Here is a 17,478-nt window from a genome sequence, read left to right as displayed (position 1 = left end):
GAACCACTGGGAGATGGGGGAGCGGGGTTGTGGGTCAGGCTTGGGGAACCCAGGGCTGGACTAGCAGAGTGAAGCAGCAGTTTGGGATTTGAGGGATATTGGCAGAGCTGTGGAGGGATCCCAGAACTGGCCCAGCCATGGACAGATTGGGCCATGGAGACTGGATCCCTGGAGATGGGATCCTTCCTGGTTAGGGCTGAAGCACGTCAGCTGGGGGCATCGTGGGGGAAGATTGCCCTGCCGCTGACCCACTTCCGTGGCAGAGCTGTCCATCTGGTACCTTTCACCAGGGCTAGCATCATAAGGCAGCAGCCAAGCCAGGGCTTCATAAGGTCCTGTTGGCTCCACTCCCAGAGCGTGATGAAGCCCATCTGTCTGGGTGTAGGAGGAAGCCTGGTGTGCCGGCACTGCTGCAATGGGCAGGCATCACGTGGTGCCCAGCGGGCAAATGCCTTGCCTCCTTCCTTCGCCTGTAGGTGCATGATGCTGCATGACGCTCCCCTGACCCCTAGTGGCCAGTTGTGGTAGTGGTAGGTGGGCGGTCCCTTCTCCACGGGCTCCGAGTTCAAACCCAGCAAGAGGGAGCAGGGGTAGGTGTCTAACTCCATGTTCCAGCCGGGCTTGTGTCAGCCCTGCCGCGTGCTCAGTCACTTCCCGGGAAATGCAGCATGTGCTTGGGAAGGCGAGGCCCCGCCTGGCGATTGGAAAGGCTGTTGGGTGTCCCAGCTGCACTAGCATAGTCGGGATCTGCTCTGCTGGCCCCTCTCTGACCAGAGCCCCTGGTGTCTGTGAGAGTCCCATCGCTGATCCCCCCTGCCAGCAGGCCGCGGGCTCAGAGCCTGTGTCCCCCAGCTGCTCTCTCCAAGGCAGTTGGGATTTCCCCCAGTGTATTCTGGACCTCTTCTTCCCCTCCCCCTGCCATTCCCCTTTCCCAGCCTCATTCCCTCCACTGGCCCCGCAGCTCCCTCTCCATATGCCCTAGCCCTGCACAATGTGGGGTGCCAATGGTTCTGCACTGAATCTCCCCCACCCTCTGCACCATCCCCCTGCACCCACAGCATGTGTGCCCGGGAGCCCACCCCTGAGAAGGTGCAGCCACATCAGACCCTGCCTACTGATGTGGGGGTGGGAGGGGGTTTCTCCCTAAAGGCCTGGCTCAGCTGGCTTCCTCCCTGTTCTTTGGGAGCCCTGGCTGCCTGGGAGCTGCTCTCTGGGGGTATGGGGCGGCACTCAGCACCTGGCGCTGGCACTTCAGTGTGCCCGGGACTGATGGGACTGGTCAAGGGGGGTCTCCAGGGGGGGCTCCCCAGTTGCAGGAGAGGGGTGGGTTTGTAGCCACGCTTTCACAGGTGGTCCCTGACTCTAGTTGCCTCAGTGCGTGGGAGCTTGGCTTGGGGCCCCTTAGCATGTCCAACAGGGCCCTGTGAAACCGGATACCCAGAATTCAGGACCACCTGGGGAGGATGGAGGGGAGGTGCTGAATGGGCTATTTCCTGGCTAAGTGTGTTGGGGGCAGGGTGGTGGTCCTGTTTGGGGGAGAGGGGGAGGGAGGGGAGTTTTCCCAGTTGGGAGATGAACATGATTCCTACTGGAGCTGGAGGAAGGGAGTTTCCCTGCTTTGTGTGTGTGCTGGGGGTGGGGTTGGGCGGGGTCCCAGCTCTGTGTTTGGGGGATGGGTGTGATTCCTGTCAGAGGCTTGGGAGGGGTCCCAGCTCTCTGTGTGTTTGGGGGTGGGTTTGATTCCCAGCTGGCTGATCAGCACTGGTAGGCGCTGGGTGGTTCCCGGCTGTGGGGAGGGGATCAGCCACCCCTCACAACTGCCTGGCAGGCCCCACTCCACCCTATCTGTTCCAGTTATCATGCTGCACCCATCACCTTGGGCTCAGCGCCTGTTTCTTTCCCACACTGCCCGGAGCTGCATGGCAGAGCTGGGATTCCTGCCCGGGGCAGGCGGGCCCCCCAGTGCTGGGGAGCTGCCTGGCTCCACAGTCGAGTGGCTGTGAGTCAGTCAGCCGTGGGAGGAGGCTGTCTGTCTGCCCTCCATCCTGGGGAGTGGGGGAAGGGGGGGTTTGGCAGGCTGCCTTCTCCCTCACCACAGGGTGAGGTCTTGACCTCCCCTCCCAGGCCCCCCTGCGGCCGGCTCCAAGGCTGCTCTGGTTCCAGTTAGACTGGCTCCCCCCACTCCCAGTGCTTCCTGCCTCCCATCCGGTGAGCAGAGAACTCCCAGGCACTTCCTGTCGGAGGCCCTGGCTGGTTCCCCTCTGGCCGGGGACACGTGTGGAAGTTGGGGGGCGGGAGTAGCTGAAATGAACCAGGAGCGGGGGGAGGGGGAGCTCTTTCTGATGGCTGCACCTATGCTCCAGTGCCTCGCCCAGGGGGTGGGGAGGGGACGAGGTGGTGGGGCTGGGCCTGGGTCTTGGGGTTTGGGGTTTGGGTCTGGATCCCAGGGATGGGCCGGGGAACTGTTGGGCCCCATCCCTGCGCAGGCTGCCAACCCCCTCCCCCAACCCCATCAGCTGTGCCAGGTGTCCTGCTCTGGGGTGCGAGCCGGTCCCTGTCCAGCTTTGTGACCAACTCCTGTGCTGGGCGTGTCGAAGGCCCCGCTGCCCCTCAGAGCACGGGTAGGCCTGTCTCAGCCCACTCTGAGTGACTGGTGGGGGCTGAGATGCTGCCAACCCCCTGCTGGCTTGGGGCGCTGCTTCCCGCTAGACAGATTAGCAGGTTTTTCCCCGGAGCTGGGCTCTGGGGCTGGGTGAAGTGCTGTGGGCTCAGGCTGGGAACCTTCCCCACCACTCCAATTGCCCTGTCTGTCCAGACCTCCGCACCACATCCAGTGCCATCCCCCCGCTGTGCCAGGCAGCTCCCTTGTGCTGCTGGCTCATGTCCCTGTGACTGGGCAAGGTGCAGGAGAGGTGGATTCAGAGGGGACTCAGGACTCCAGTGCTGGGGCGGCCAATGTTACAGACAGCTCTGGGCAGGGGTGAGGTGACCAATCCCTGCAGCCCAGGGGAAGGACCCTGTGGGTTCTAGGTCAGCAGAGGGAACGTTATCCCATGGTGCAGTGGCTTTGATCCCTGGGCAGAGCTGGGGACAGAGCAAGGGGATGTGGCTCTGGGGCTGTCTCCGGTTTCAGTGGGTCTCTTTCCTCCTCAGTGAAAATTGACCCCAGCTCCATGTACCCTCTGGAGATGAACAGCGACAGCGAGGACAGCGTCACGGAGAGCAGCTCAGCCCCCTTCCAGGACCTGCAGAGAGAGTGAGTGCCAGCCACACACTGCCCTGGACTATGGCTGGGGTGGGCCCACTTCTTGGTGATAGAGCTGGGATTGGCACTTGCGTAGTACGGGGCTGGGGGCGGAGGAAGCAAGGCTTGCCTATTGGGTCTGTCCAGCAGGGGAGGGAGTATTGGCTTCCCCTCCCCCATGTTGATGAGGCTGCACAAAGCTGCTTCATAAATGACTGCCCAGGGCACTGGCATGGTGCTACCCATTGTGGGGGTGGAATCCGGCTATGGTAGGTAAGGCCATCCATGGGGTGGGGCTGTGGTTCCCTGGTTGCCGCGAGTCAGGCATAGTCTGCTACGAGGGGCTGTGCCAGCCCAGAGGGAGAGGGTGGGGCCCCCAGAAACCCAGCGCTGGGTGACACTGCTGTTTCCCCCTGCCCAGGTCACGGTCGCCTGTGGCCCGGATGCAGCGGGCCGAGTCCCCCGACTTGAAGAAGAGGCGGATTCACCAGTGTGACTTCGAGGGCTGCAACAAGGTGTACACGAAAAGCTCCCACCTCAAAGCACACAGGAGGATACATACAGGTAGGGCTCGGCGGGGCAGCCTGTGTCATGCTGCTGCCAGCCCAGCCGGGGGACCTCGGTGCTGCGGGGGGGACTCTCCCACGGGCCCATCGCCCCCCCACGGCCTTTCTGCTCACCATAGCAGAGACTAAGGCATGGCTGGGCCGTGGTCACTGAGGTCCCCTTCCCACTAGGGACAGGATAAGGTCAGCAGGGCAGAACCTTGCCCTAGCAGGGCCCGTGCTGACCCTGCTCTGTGGAGGGGCTGCTCCAGGGCTGACCTTGCACAAGCGCTGAACTGGCTCCAGTACAATCCGTGAGTGGCAGTGCCTGATGGATGAGATTCCCTGCCCCACCCGGGCAGGGGTTTCTGGGTACCAGCACGAAGGTAGCTGCACTGGGAGCTGGTGTGTCCCTTCCTACACAGTGCATTTGGGCTGAGCTCCCCAGAGGAGGCAGAGGGCGGGCAGTGCTGTGGGGTAACAGGGAACACGCAACCCAGTTTGGCTTACTTTTGTTCACTTTGGTTTAACTCCAATGGCTAGTGAACCGTTTTGTGAGCTCTCCAGCCTCAGAGACAGCACAGCTGAGACCCCCACCAAGTCCTCCCACAAAACCAGAGATGCCCTAGTTCAGCATTCCTGGGACTCCTCTGTGATCATGCCCTGCATCTCCAAGACCCTGTCCATCCTGTGGTCCGGCAGGAAGGGCCTGTGAGCTTATCTCCACCTTGGCTTCATGCCTCTCTGTGCCCAACTCAGTGGGCGCAGGGCCATGCCCTGCAGCCGGGAGAGCCCAAATGCCCAGTGACTCCAGTCCAGGGTTCTCAGTTTGGAAAGCTGTGAGCAATGTGCAACCTACTCCAGGCTGCGTTGAAGGGGGCTTTTTAATTAGAGGGAAATTCCAGCTGCCAGCCCTCAGGGTTAATTGCGAAGGGAGCCATGCTGCTCCGGGCTCACAACTTGCCCACAATCTGCACAGGCCCTGACTCTCTCTGCGTATGGTACTGTCCTTGCTCTGCTTGCATGGGTGTGTAGTTCTCAGATAACCACCAGGGGGCAGACGTCTGCCTTCTGGACACAGCTTCCAAGTGCTGGGTTGTCTGTGAAAGCCTTTACAATTGGATTTGAATGTGTGGCCTTGAGAGCTGGGGAGCCAGGGGAGGAGATTCATATCCCCTGGGGGCAAGAGGAGTTTTGTGACTGGGTGCCATGGGCTTCCAGATGAGCTGCTGGAGTGGGCTAACTGGGACATATGGCATGTCATACTGGAGGGATATTGTCCTGGATCCTCTAAGGCATTTAGGCACCTAACTCCGATCGGAATCAATGCCTTTGAGGATCAGGACCATTAGCCCTTTGGGACTCAGAAGGAGATTTATTTTTGCTGACCATGATCCCCTAGGCTGTTCCCTGCTCTGCTTCATGAGGGAGGGCTTTTGTCCTCCTGTGTGACTGAGAATGCAGTGCTGTCCCTCCCGGCTGCTGCATCTGGCCCCACCCGGCGAGGCCATAATGTATAGGGCTGCGTACAGTGCAGCACGAGGAGTCACACCCTCTCCATCCCCTCCCCTTGAGGGGATCAGCTCAGGATGGAGGCTGTTAAATACACTTCTCCCTGGGCTGCAGAAATCAGGGGGCTGTTGAGCCATCCATCCATCTCTTCGCCTTGCCCCCATCTCAGGGCAGCGCCCCCCACAGTCCAGCAGCAGACCCCTGCAAACAGGAAAGCCTGCATACTCTCTGAAGGGGGGGATGGATTTCCCCCCCTCTGAATTAGTTGTTCAGTAGGATCAAGGGGTCCCCCAAACTCTGAAGGGAGTTTTATGGGTGTAACTGAAGGCAGGATTGGGACCCTATCCTGTAATCCATGAGGTGCACGGATGAAAGATCCATTCCTTTAGAGAGCCATTGGGAACACTGCATTATAATAATAGAATCGTAGAATATTAGGGTTGGAAGAGACCTCAGGAGGTCATCTAGTCCAATCCCCTGCTTAAAGCAGGACCAACCCCAACTAAATCATCCCAGCCAGGGCTTTGTCAAGCCAGGCCTTAAAAACCTCTAAGGATGGAGATTCCACCACCTCCCTAGGTAACCCATTCCAGTGCTTCACCACCCTCCTAGTGGAATAGTGTTTCCGAATATCCAACCTAGACCTCCCCGACTGCAACTTGAGACCATTGCTGCTTGTTCTGTCATCTGCCACCACTGAGAACAGCCGAGCTCCATCCTCTTTGGAACCCTCCTTCAGGTAATTGAAGGCTGCTATCAAATCCCCCCCTCACTCTTCTCTTCTGCAGACTAAATAACCCCAGTTCGCTCAGCCTCTCGTCATAAGTCATGTGCCCTAGTCCCCTAAGCATTTTCATTGCCCTCTGCTGGACTCTCTCCAATTTGTCCACATCCCTTCTGTAGTGGGGGGACCAAAACTGGCCGCAATACTCCAGGTGTGGCCTCACCAGTGCCGAATAGAGGGGAACGATCACGTCCCTCGATCCGCTGGCAATGCTACTACTAATACAGCCCAATATGCCATTGGCCTTCTTGGCAACCAGGGCACACTGCGGACTCATATCCAGCTTCTCGTCCACTGTAACCCCTAGGTCCTTTTCTGCAGAACTGCTGCTTAGCCAGCTGGTCCCCAGCCTGTAGCAGTGCATGGGATTCTTCCGTCCTAAGTGCAGGACTCTGCACTTGTTCTTGTTGAACCTCATCAGATTTCTTTTGGCCCAATCCTCCAATTTGTCGAGGTCACTCTGGACCCTATCCCTACCCTTCAGCATATCTACTTCTCCCCCCAGCTTAGTGTCATCTGAGAACTTGCTGAGGGTGCAATTAATCCCATCATCCAGATCATTGATAACAATGATGAACAAAACCGGCCCCAGGACCGACCCCGGGGCATTCCATTTGATACCAGCTGCCAACTAGACATCGAGCCATTGATCACTACCTATTGAGCCCGACAATCTAGCCAGCTTTCTATCCATCTTATAGTCCATTCATCCAATCCATACTTTTTTAACTTGCTGGCAAGAATACTGTAGGAGACCGTATCAAAAGCTTTGCTAAAGTCAAGATATATCATAGAATCATAGAATATCAGGGTTGGAAGGGACCCCAGAAGGTCATCTAGTCCAACCCCCTGCTCGAAGCAGGACCAATTCCCAGTTAAATCATCCCAGCCAGGGCTTTGTCAAGCCTGACCTTAAAAACCTCTAAGGAAGGAGATTCTACCACCTCCCTAGGTAACGCATTCCAGTGTTTCACCACCCTCTTAGTGAAAAAGTTTTTCCTAATATCCAATCTAAACCTCCCCCATTGCAACTTGAGACCATTACTCCTCGTTCTGTCATCTGCTACCATTGAGAACAGTCTAGAGCCATCCTCTTTGGAACCCCCTTTCAGGTAGTTGAAAGCAGCTATCAAATCCCCCCTCATTCTTCTCTTCTGCAGACTAAACAATCCCAGCTCCCTCAGCCTCTCCTCATAAGTCATGTGCTCTAGACCCCTAATCATTTTTGTTGCCCTTCGCTGGACTCTCTCCAATTTATCCACATCCTTCTTGTAGTGTGGGGCCCAAAACTGGACACAATACTCCAGATGAGGCCTCACCAGTGTCGAATAGAGGGGAACGATCACGTCCCTCGATCTGCTCGCTATGCCCCTACTTATACATCCCAAAATGCCATTGGCCTTCTTGGCAACAAGGGCACACTGCTGACTCATATCCAGCTTCTTGTCCACTGTCACCCCTAGGTCTTTTTCCGCAGAACTGCTGCCTAGCCATTCGGTCCCTAGTCTGTAGCGGTGCATTGGATTCTTCCGTCCTAAGTGTAGGACCCTGCACTTATCCTTATTGAACCTCATCAGATTTCTTTTGGCCCAATCCTCCAATCTGTCTAGGTCCTTCTGTATCCTATCCCTCCCCTCCAGCGTATCTACCACTCCTCCCAGTTTAGTATCATCCGCAAATTTGCTGAGAGTGCAATCCACACCATCCTCCAGATCATTTATGAAGATATTGAACAAAACCGGCCCCAGGACCGACCCCTGGGGCACTCCACTTGACACCGGCTGCCAACTAGACATGGAGCCATTGTCCACCGCATTCACCATATCCACAGAGCCAGTTATCTCATCATAGAAGGCAATCAGGTTGGTCAGGCATGACTTGCCCTTGGTGAATCCAGGTTGACTGTTCCTGATTTTCCTCTCCTCCAATAATCCGTCTGACCACGAGATGGCGCCATTACTCCACACAAATCCACCTGAAGCTGATGAGGCCGTTTGAGCCAAGACTTAGAAAGCCGGCCCGCTCCCAGTCAGACTGAGGCAGGGATTGCACTGCTTGATCCTTTCTGTCTTTGGTATTTCTCTGGTCCACATCACCGCAGCATCTGACCAGCTGACAGTCTTTTACAGCACCCAAGTGCTGTAGGCCAGTGCTGTTATCCCCATTGTACAGCTGGGGAAATTGAGGCACAGAGTGGCTAAGTGACTTGCCCACGGTCACACAGGAAGTCAGTGGCAGAGCAGGGAATTGAAGCTGGCTGGGCCACAGCCCAGGCTAGTGCCAATCTTCCTCTCCATCTTCTAATGAGACTCTCTGCAGCTGCTCTCCGACTGAACCTACTTCAGCGAAGGCAGGCAGAATGCGAGTGTAGCTCTCTTACAACCAACAGGGAGAGCTGTGGGATAGAGGGAAGGGATGGAGTCTAACCTGAATAGACAGTGCCATGGGGGACATGGAGTAGAGAACTTTCCTGCACTGGCCAAGGGATGGCTAATCAGCAGGCCTCTTCTGTCCCGGGTTTCTCTGGCCCTAACGAGCACATGGCTCTGCAGTATAGTTGCTAAAATGGCAAAACCTGCCATCCCAGTTGCTCTGCTCCGTGCATTATCTTCCTAGTGAACTGAGTCCAGTTCTAGGTCTCTGTCCACACAGCCATAGCCACTTGGGTGCGATTACATCTATGGATCATGCCAAGTGTTTTAGCAAACAATGTATTTTGAACTTTGTGGGGAATTCTGAAAGCGTTCCTTGGCACTGTTTCTTTTTCATATCCCCCTGCCTGAAAGCTGCTTTGTCTCAGTATTGTGAGCCCAGCTGGAGAGAGAGAAAACAAATACAGTTATAAACCTCCTAGAATAATCGAAAACATCCATTTCTATACCAAAGGATGTCGCCCTGCTCTCCAGCCTACCCCCATTTCATACCATGGGAGAGGGGCTGTGAACAGCACTCGGATGCTCTGAAATGCTTGCGTGGCATGCGCATAACCCCTGCAGCCAAGGGGCATTTAACTCCGATGTCCTATTGCTCCCACCTCTGCCCCGCTAGCCTAACAACACTCATAGCAGCATCCTCTTACCCACCCACACAGGTATCCTAGCAACCCAGGCCAGTATCCTAGCCACCCCTCCAGTATCCTAGCAACTCCTCCAGCCCCCAGTCTCATGGAGGCTCCTCCCCCTCTCCCTTACGCCAGCAATAATAACAACCCTCTGCAGGGGTACATGGCTCCTTCAAGCCAGGATTGCCTAGGTCTTGACAAAGCCTCCTAGTGTCTCAGATAGCTCTTCAGGTTTAGACTCGAGCTGGCAAACCTACAGCATGAGGTGATGGAAATGCCAGCCCAGAGGCATTCCAAGAGGGTTATAGCAGTTTTTGTTGTGGATTGATTTTTATGTTGTTACATCTGCGTAGCGTCAATGACTAAATAACATTTTGGAGAAGGGAAGTTTTTGTTAAAGGTTCAACAGCCTCCCACCTTCCACCAAGCCACAGCATGCTCCGATTGCTTCTACCTCCCTGAGGTCTTCCAACAGAGCCAGGAGAGAGCAGACATTCCTAGTGCTTCTTGGGTGGGGCGGGGGGAAAGAGGCAGGGCCTGTGTCCTCACCATGTGACTGTGCAGCAAGGATGGAGCCCTGATCTGGGTAAATGCCTGTGGGTAAATGCTACTGTAATGCACCTAATAAATAACTGAGATCAGGCATTATTACTATCAGATCAGGCATTATTATTTCTCTGGTCCACATCACCGCAGCATCTGACCAGCTGACAGTCTTTTACAGCACCCAAGTGCTGTAGGGCAGTGCTGTTAAGAGCCTACAGGCCTTAATATCTGATCTTGGTTAAGGCTTGTAGGTACTGCTGTGATGCCCCTTGTAAGTAATAATGCCTGATCTCTGCTGACAGCCATAGGTGATACCACAATACACCTAATAGATACTGCCTAATTTGGACGGAGGCCTGTGGGTGCTGCCATAATAGGTAGAAGTTTGATGTGTGCCCAAGCACTGAGCTGTCCCCTCTGCTCCCTGTGCAGGAGAGAAGCCGTACAAATGCACCTGGGAAGGCTGCACCTGGAAGTTTGCCCGCTCCGACGAGCTCACCCGGCATTTCCGCAAGCACACGGGCATCAAGCCCTTCCGCTGCTCGGACTGTGACCGCAGCTTCTCGCGCTCGGACCACCTGGCCCTGCACCGCCGGCGGCACATCATGATGTAAGGGGAGGGCCTCCGGCTCCTCCACTGCCCCCCACCTGCCCACCCCCGCCTCACCAGCCACAGCAGAGAGACTGCGAGACGGGAGGCACCGTCCCCAGCTTGATTCAGCCTGGCAGCAGGCTGGATGCCAGCTTGGCACCTGTGGCTGCCCACACCTGAGAAAGCAGACCTCCTACCACACACATGAGAGCTAGAATGAGGCTCTGGAGAGATGCCCTGCTCCTTCTCTTCTGTTCTCCTCCCCTTCCTTCAGTGGCTGGTAAGCCCCAGGATTCCTCGAAATGGCACCCAGCTCTTCATCTGGCTTTGATTTTTTTTTGCACATTGCCTTCCCCTCCTGGGTCAGGAAACACAGTGGGTGTCCGGCACATGTGTGCACAGCCCCAGCACGACCCTGGCCTTGGGGAGTGAATCAGACTGGCCGGACGGCGTCGCTGCGGGCAGAAGGTTGCTGCTGGGGGTTGGACTGGGGGTTTGGCTCACGGCTAGGGGCTGGCCGTCTCCTACCAACGGGCTGATGCAATAGGACTCCATTCCTGTGAAGCTGGCACTGCCACCTCTCCTGTTCCACGACACATCAAACGTGGCTTGTCCTAGCTGATCCCTTGCACTCCCTGAGGTACTGCTGGCCTTGGAGAGCCCACCTGGCCTTGGCTTGATCTCTCTCTTTCATGAGCACATGGGCAACGGGCCGTTAGCGAAGAGGCCTCATTACTTGAGGACAAGGGGCTCATGGTGTTACCTGAGGAGGGAGGGCCCGAGGAACAAAGAAAAGGGAAAACTTTGCGGAACACGGAACTGTGATGATTTTATCTGATTTTAGGGGGGGGTGGGTTGGGGACCCTGAATTCTGCCCACGCTGCAGGGCCAAGGAATAGGACAGTAGATATGTTTCTAACTTAAACCTGGCAGCCTGGACACGGACTGTTGCATTTTTCTATTGCTCGTCTGGCCTACAGAGGCTGAGCCGGCCCCGTGCTGTGGGTGGACTCATGGGGCTCTGTACTGGATCGTTTTGGACTTGATTTTGGGGGGGCTGCGGGGCTGGAAATACACACGTCCGTGCACAGTTGATATATATATATTTTTTTTTAAGAATTGCTTTTCCCCTTCCCTTCTGCAGGGGCGGAGCTAAGAACCTGCTGCTTTTCCAGATGCGCCTTTTTGTGTCTGCATCTTTCTCTCTGGTGGATTTGAGTTTGGCAAATGCAGGGATGGAGTGCGCCTGCCAGACAGCCTCTGTGCTGCCCACGGGAGAGGGGGCGAGTGCAGTGGCTGGAATTGGTGGGGGGAGGGAGACGGGAAGGAGAAGATCGTCAAGATGAGGCAAGCTGGATCCTTGTTCTACCACCAGCCTGGGCTAGGGATCTGGTGTTCCAGCTAAAGCCAAGAGTCTGCCAGCAATCCTGGTATTGACATGATGTATATGCTGAAGGGGAGAGACTGGGGAGTCCCGTTAAATGTTTGGTGCTGCGTGTGGCTCTGCTTATCACATTGTTTCCCCTTTGCTCCCCAGTCCAGCTCAGCGCTGAGTTCATGTAGGCCCCGCAACTGCATTTCACTGGGCAGATTCTCTTTCTTCCTTGCGTCCCTTTCATTTAAGAAGGCTCTTGATCCATAGGTGCCGACTCTGTGGGTGCTCCAGGGCTGAAGCACCCACTTAAAAAAATAGGGGTTGCCCAGCAGCTGCAGGGCCTGATTAATCTTTTGTGGGCCCTGGTGCCTGGACCATGGCCCCACCTGTGCTCCACCCCCTGCTCCACCCTGAGGCCCCACCCTCACTTGGCCTCTCTCCCTCCACCCCCCTCCGAAGCCCTGCCTGCCGCTCGCACGGGAGGGAGGGGGTGGAGAGGAGCACCCACCCGCAAAACCAAAAGTCAGTGCCTGTGTTTTGATCAACTTGCCACCCACTGCAGCTCCTTCGCGCCTCAGTGGAACCTGGAGCCAGTCCATAGCAGGGGAGGAAGAGGTGTGTGGCCACTATCCACTGCGGGTTATGCAGCGAGATCCCAAGCCCTGCCTCTGACGCAGGCCAGCCCTCCTCTGAAATGATCTCCCCAGGCATTGTCCCTTCCTCCAAGGGCGTGAACAAGTCTTTCTGCATGAGGGAAAATCCCACAGGGCCTGCTGCCCTTTCCAAAGCTTGAAGCTGCAGGACAGTTGTTTAGGGTGAGGTTCCAGACAGGCTGGCATTTGAAATTCCATCTGGGTCACTTTGCAGCTGGCAGCTAGCTCCATGGGGAAGTAAACTTATTTCATCCGAACTTCAATCCTCAGCCTACCAGGAACACAGATCTGCCTAGACTTTTCCCATCCCCCACATTCCTGTTACCTGGCTGGCCTCAGTGTTGCCAACTCTGGCTGTATTTGGTGTTTTTCTTAAAGCTGCAGGTCCTGGACTCAGGTGACAATCTCAGCTTTCATTGAAGAGCAAAGTTTTTCCTACCTTCCTGGTTGTGGAGCAAACTTTGAACATGTGACCTCTAAAGGCTCCAAGCGAAAAAAGCCCCACCCAAAATTGTGTTTTATAAAAACCTCATGATTTTTGAATGCTCGGGGTTGGCAATACTGAGATGAGATCTGGGAAGCCGACAGGCCATGTGTTTTGATTTTAATTTCTTCAGTTTGCTGTTTCCTGAGCGTCCGTGCAAAACACACACGTGCACACATGCAACAGAGCACAACAAGAAAACGAGGAGGGCAAGAGACGTCAAAGGGAACGGTAGCTCCCCTCTGTCTGAGCAGGGCAGGCTTTGCTTTGGGATTTTTACCATGAAATATTTTAAAATCTTGAGCTGTGAGATATTTGTACAAAACTGTTTGACGTTTTTCTACATGGGAATAATATGGAAAGTGGATGCATTTTATTGGTGTGTGTCTTGCTTTTAAAAAGAGGCTTTTTTGTCTTTTGGTTGGTGGGAGGGAAAAGGCCGTAGTTTCAATCCAGTAAAAACAGATCCCCCTTTCTTGGTTCTCGGCATGATCTCTATAAAGGGAAGAAGTTGTCAAGCACAGTTTTGGGTTCCAAAATTTAGATTTCAACCCCCGCCCCCCCAATAAATAAATAAAAAAGGCTTTTACAAAACTTAAGAGCAATAGATCTGTTTCTATGGAGTTTAACAATATAAGTCTAAAGAAAATAGCATTTACATTTAGAATTTGGAAGTACTTTGGAAGTAGAATTTGGAAGTAGACATTTGAAAATTTCTTTAAACAAATAAATCCCTCCCTTGAAGTGTTTGTAGCCCAAACATTGCAGGGCTGGGAACCCAGAAGTGAAACTGACTTCCTGAGTTGGCAATGTTGAGACAGCGAGAACTGTAGATGGCCTACAGACTCAGATGATATGGGAAAGAATGGGATGCTTCAAATTGCCTTCGGATACCATGATCCGAGACGGTGTTAGTAGCCAAGATTACATTATTAATAGAGCTGGTTTTGTGAAAAAGTTTTGAAATTGTTTTCTTTTTGCAAGGCTCAAAATGAACCCATTTATTTTCACTATTCCTCTCCCAGGCCCCTCAATTTGTCTTTTTCAACAAACTCATTTTTTCCCGTTCCCATTGAAGATGGCAGGGGGTGAGGAAAAGAAGGGGGACAAAAGAAAAGGAGAAAAGTAAAAGTAGAAAAATGATACATTTCAAATAAAACATCCATGAAAAGCTTCCAGAACATACAGTTTTTGGACATGCACAAATTTTTGGGATGCAGAACAAATTGTGACCAGCTGTAATACACAAACGTTGAAAGATGGCGTTATTGATGAGTTGGTTCTTAGCCTTGCTCAGTTGCTCTATTCCACCCTCCTCTCCTTAAACTACTAACCCGCTGCCTGCTGGATTCAGTAGCTAGGAGCATGCAAAGACAGACTGCTGGAGGCCTCGCTGCCCCGTCTACACTATGAAAAATAAAATAATCAGGAGCCTGATTTTCAAAGTAGTCCCCAAGCCCACCCACGCTCCCATGGATTTCAGTTGAGTTGTGGGTGCTGAGAATCTCAGACAATTGGGCCCTACGGGTCAGGGCCCAGATCCTCTAAAGTCTTTAGATGCTTTTCTCTCATTGAAATCAATGGGTGTTAGGCCCCTAAATACCTTGGACAGTCTGGGCCCAGATCCTCAGCTGGTGTCAATGGTCATAGTTCCATGGAAGTCAATAGACCGCTGACAGTCTTACACCAGCAGAGGATTTGGCCCCTTGGGAATGTCTACACTGTGATTAAAAACCTGCATCACCAAGTCTCAGAGCCCACCCCCCTCGCGGGGTCTCAGAGCTTGGGCTCCAGCCCTAATGTCTACACTGCAATTTTATAGTACTGCAGCCCGACCTCCATGAGCTAAGTCAGCTGACCCAGGCCTGCTGCGGCCATGTCGTGGGCCTTTTACTGCGGTGTAGACAGACTCGGTGTGTTTAAACTGTTATGAAATATGATTTGTTTTAGTGCGGATTGGTTTTTTGCCTCTTTACACCGGGATGGAGGGAAGGTTAAGGCCCCGGGTTCTTGTCTAGATATTTATCAGGGTTAGAACTGAGTTTCTTGCCCTGATTATAACTCTGGGGTTTTTCTGTGCCACGTGGGAATGAAAATACCAGTCAAGATTTTCAAAAGTCACTTTGGGTGCCTCAGTTTTTAGAATTGACCAGCTTTAGAGTCCTTTTAAAGGGGCCTGATTTCCAGAGGGTGGGTTTTGAGCATTTCCAAGCCCCTTTAAGCTGTCTTGAATTGGAGCCCCCCCCAAATCACCCTGTTTCCAACACACTTGGGCCCAAATCAGACTTCCCAGCAGTGTTTTGAAACTTGGTTATGTCTGTAGACAGGGCTTGCTGCACCCCGTCTGCTCCAAGGCAGAGTAGATGTGTGCTGTTTCGGGTATCGTCTGTTGGCATGCCTGAACAATCAGACCGTGCTTTCTCCCAATTTGAAGCTAGGTGGGGTACTTAACTTCTGCTTCCGCTTGCACATGGCTCAGAAGGGAAAATGCAATGGAGGGGGATGAGGCAAACCTGGCGCTTTCTCAGTGGCTGAGTGAGCTGGGGTTGAGCAGGTCTCCTGCATCTTCTGATCCAGTATTGCGTCCCTGACTCAGTGGATATATGACCGGGAAATTAGAGCTTGCAGAGGTGTGAACTGCCTCGCCCATCCATGGGCCATTAACTCTGAAGTAAAAAGAAAAGGAGTACTTGTGGCACCTTAGAGACTAACCAATTTATTTGAGCATAAGCTTTTGTGAGCTACAGCTAAATTAATTGGTTAGTCTCTAAGGTGCCACAAGTACTCCTTTTCTTTTTGCGAATACAGACTAACACGGCTGTTACTCTGAAACCTGTAAGTCTGAAGTGATGACATTCAGTGTAAGCATCAGTGAACAATGTCAGTGCTGGTTACTTGAGCTGCAGGAACATCCAGCCACAATGGGGTTGTGGGTGCAGGCTGAGCAAAGCCCCCACCACTCCTATCCTACCCCTGTCCCACCACAGAAATTGGGTGAGGGCTGGAGCTTTTGGGGATCACACTCTTCACATGTTGTGGTCCAAATGTGAGTTGCATGCGATGGGACAATGGCTTGAACAGGGGCAGATCCCCTTGGGCCCAGATTCTCCCAGGCATTTAGTATCAATGGAAGTTAGGCGCCTAAACATGTGTGAGGATCTGGGCCTTTCTCCAACTTTCACTTGGTAAGACCGTTCTCTCTAGTGCTTAGAGCAGAAACGCAGGGCTCAGGACTCCTGGGTTCTATTCCCAGCTCTGCCGCAGACATGCGGTGTGACCTTGGGCAAGTCATTTTTTTCTCTGTGCCTCAGTTTTCCCCATCTGTCAAATGGGGATAATAATACTTAACCTACCTCACAGGGGTGTTGTGAGGCTTCCTTCGATGTTTGCAAAGTGCTTTGAGATCCTTGGATGAAAGGTGCTATGAAGTGAAAAGTATTATTATTTTATTTTTAATATTAAATAACTTATAACGAAGTGCACGCGTGCCGTGGGCTTGTGTGGGCTGCAGGCGATGTGAAGGCTGCAATGATGGACGCTTTGTGCAAGTGGCATGTGACGCCATTGGAAACCCTCACCTTTCCAGCTGTGCATCATACTGGCTTCCTGGGTCTGGTGCTTCCCAGACAGCTGAGAAGCTGCAATGGGACCGCCGCCCCCAGCAGCTCAGACCTGATTCCCCAGCCCTGCCCCACTAGCTGCCTCTGGCATCATCCGCCCTGAGAGAAGCACCTCACTGAGCTTGCCTTCAGCGGGGGGGTGCTTCGTGTAAATCTGGCCCCTCACTGTTCTCTGTCAAGGACCCTTTATGCCCTAGTTGTTGGCATCAGGGGAGGGGGCGGGTATGTAAATCAGCTCCCCAAATTCTTGGGTTTTGCTCTTATTTTTGGATCAAACCAAAACCGCTCTTCCACCACCTCCAATTGGGTTGTGTTCCCAGCCCCGCCTGGGAGATCCTCTTGGCCCTGCTGGTGTGGCATTTAATGTGTGTTGTTACTAACTGGTGATCAGAGAGTTACTGGCACCACTGAAACATGCTGGGAACGCAGATTTGGCTGGCTCTGTGTTGTCCGCGACTCTGGCTGAGTTTTCTGTTCATGGCTAGTTCTTTCCCTGCGCGCTGTGGATTTGTTTTAGCCGATCTCTATCTCTGCATCCTTTCTGCTGCTGCTCCTTACCTTTCCCTGGGTCCATTATTTTAATGATGTGTCATATGGAACACAAGCCCACCCTGCAAACGGTAAGTTCAGTAGTGGCTCTGAGCCAGATCCTAGCCCTACAGAAAGACTGATTGGAAGAGTAAAAGCCTGCAGTAGGTTTGCATGACCAAGCAATCACTCCTTCCCCCGCCCTCAACCCTCTTTTGGGGCCTTGCTCTCCTACAGCCCAGAGAAGATGAAGTGGTTTGGATGGGATGGTTGTTGTGACCCTGTGTATTGAGTGATCTTATCCAGTTTGATTGTTGTACTGTTTTTTTGTTTTTTTTTTTAATTAATAAAATGGTATTTTAAACTTGGGAATGTTGTTTTATTTTTCCTTCCAATGGGATCTTAGCCCTCTTATATCCCCAGCTACTGGGATCTACTTCTACAGACATATTGGGACTTCATACTTAAGGGCACATCGATCACAGCTGCACTGCCTGAGTATCCTCCCAGCATGGACTAAGCTCCTAAAGTCCT

At 53.4% G+C, this 17,478-nt stretch overlaps 1 protein-coding gene across 3 annotated transcripts in view; it reads left to right on the top strand.

Moving 5' to 3' along the window:
* Positions 1–17,277, top strand: part of KLF8 (KLF transcription factor 8) — a 95,783-nt gene extending 78,506 nt beyond the window's left edge. For all 3 annotated transcript variants that reach the window (XM_074964367.1, XM_074964366.1, XM_074964365.1), the window contains 3 exons: positions 3,154–3,256; positions 3,666–3,808; positions 10,125–17,277. In XM_074964367.1, coding sequence (XP_074820468.1) covers positions 3,154–3,256; positions 3,666–3,808; positions 10,125–10,306 — 428 coding nt within the window. In that variant the 3' untranslated portion in view covers positions 10,307–17,277. The remainder of the gene's footprint in view (positions 1–3,153; positions 3,257–3,665; positions 3,809–10,124) is intronic.
* The last annotated feature ends 201 nt before the right edge of the window (positions 17,278–17,478 follow it).

Source organism: Natator depressus, chromosome 9, assembly GCF_965152275.1.
Source record: "Natator depressus isolate rNatDep1 chromosome 9, rNatDep2.hap1, whole genome shotgun sequence".
Classification (NCBI taxonomy): Eukaryota; Metazoa; Chordata; order Testudines; family Cheloniidae; genus Natator; species Natator depressus.
Note: the sequence above shows the minus strand (reverse complement) of the source record. Positions and strands in the feature narration are given on the sequence as shown.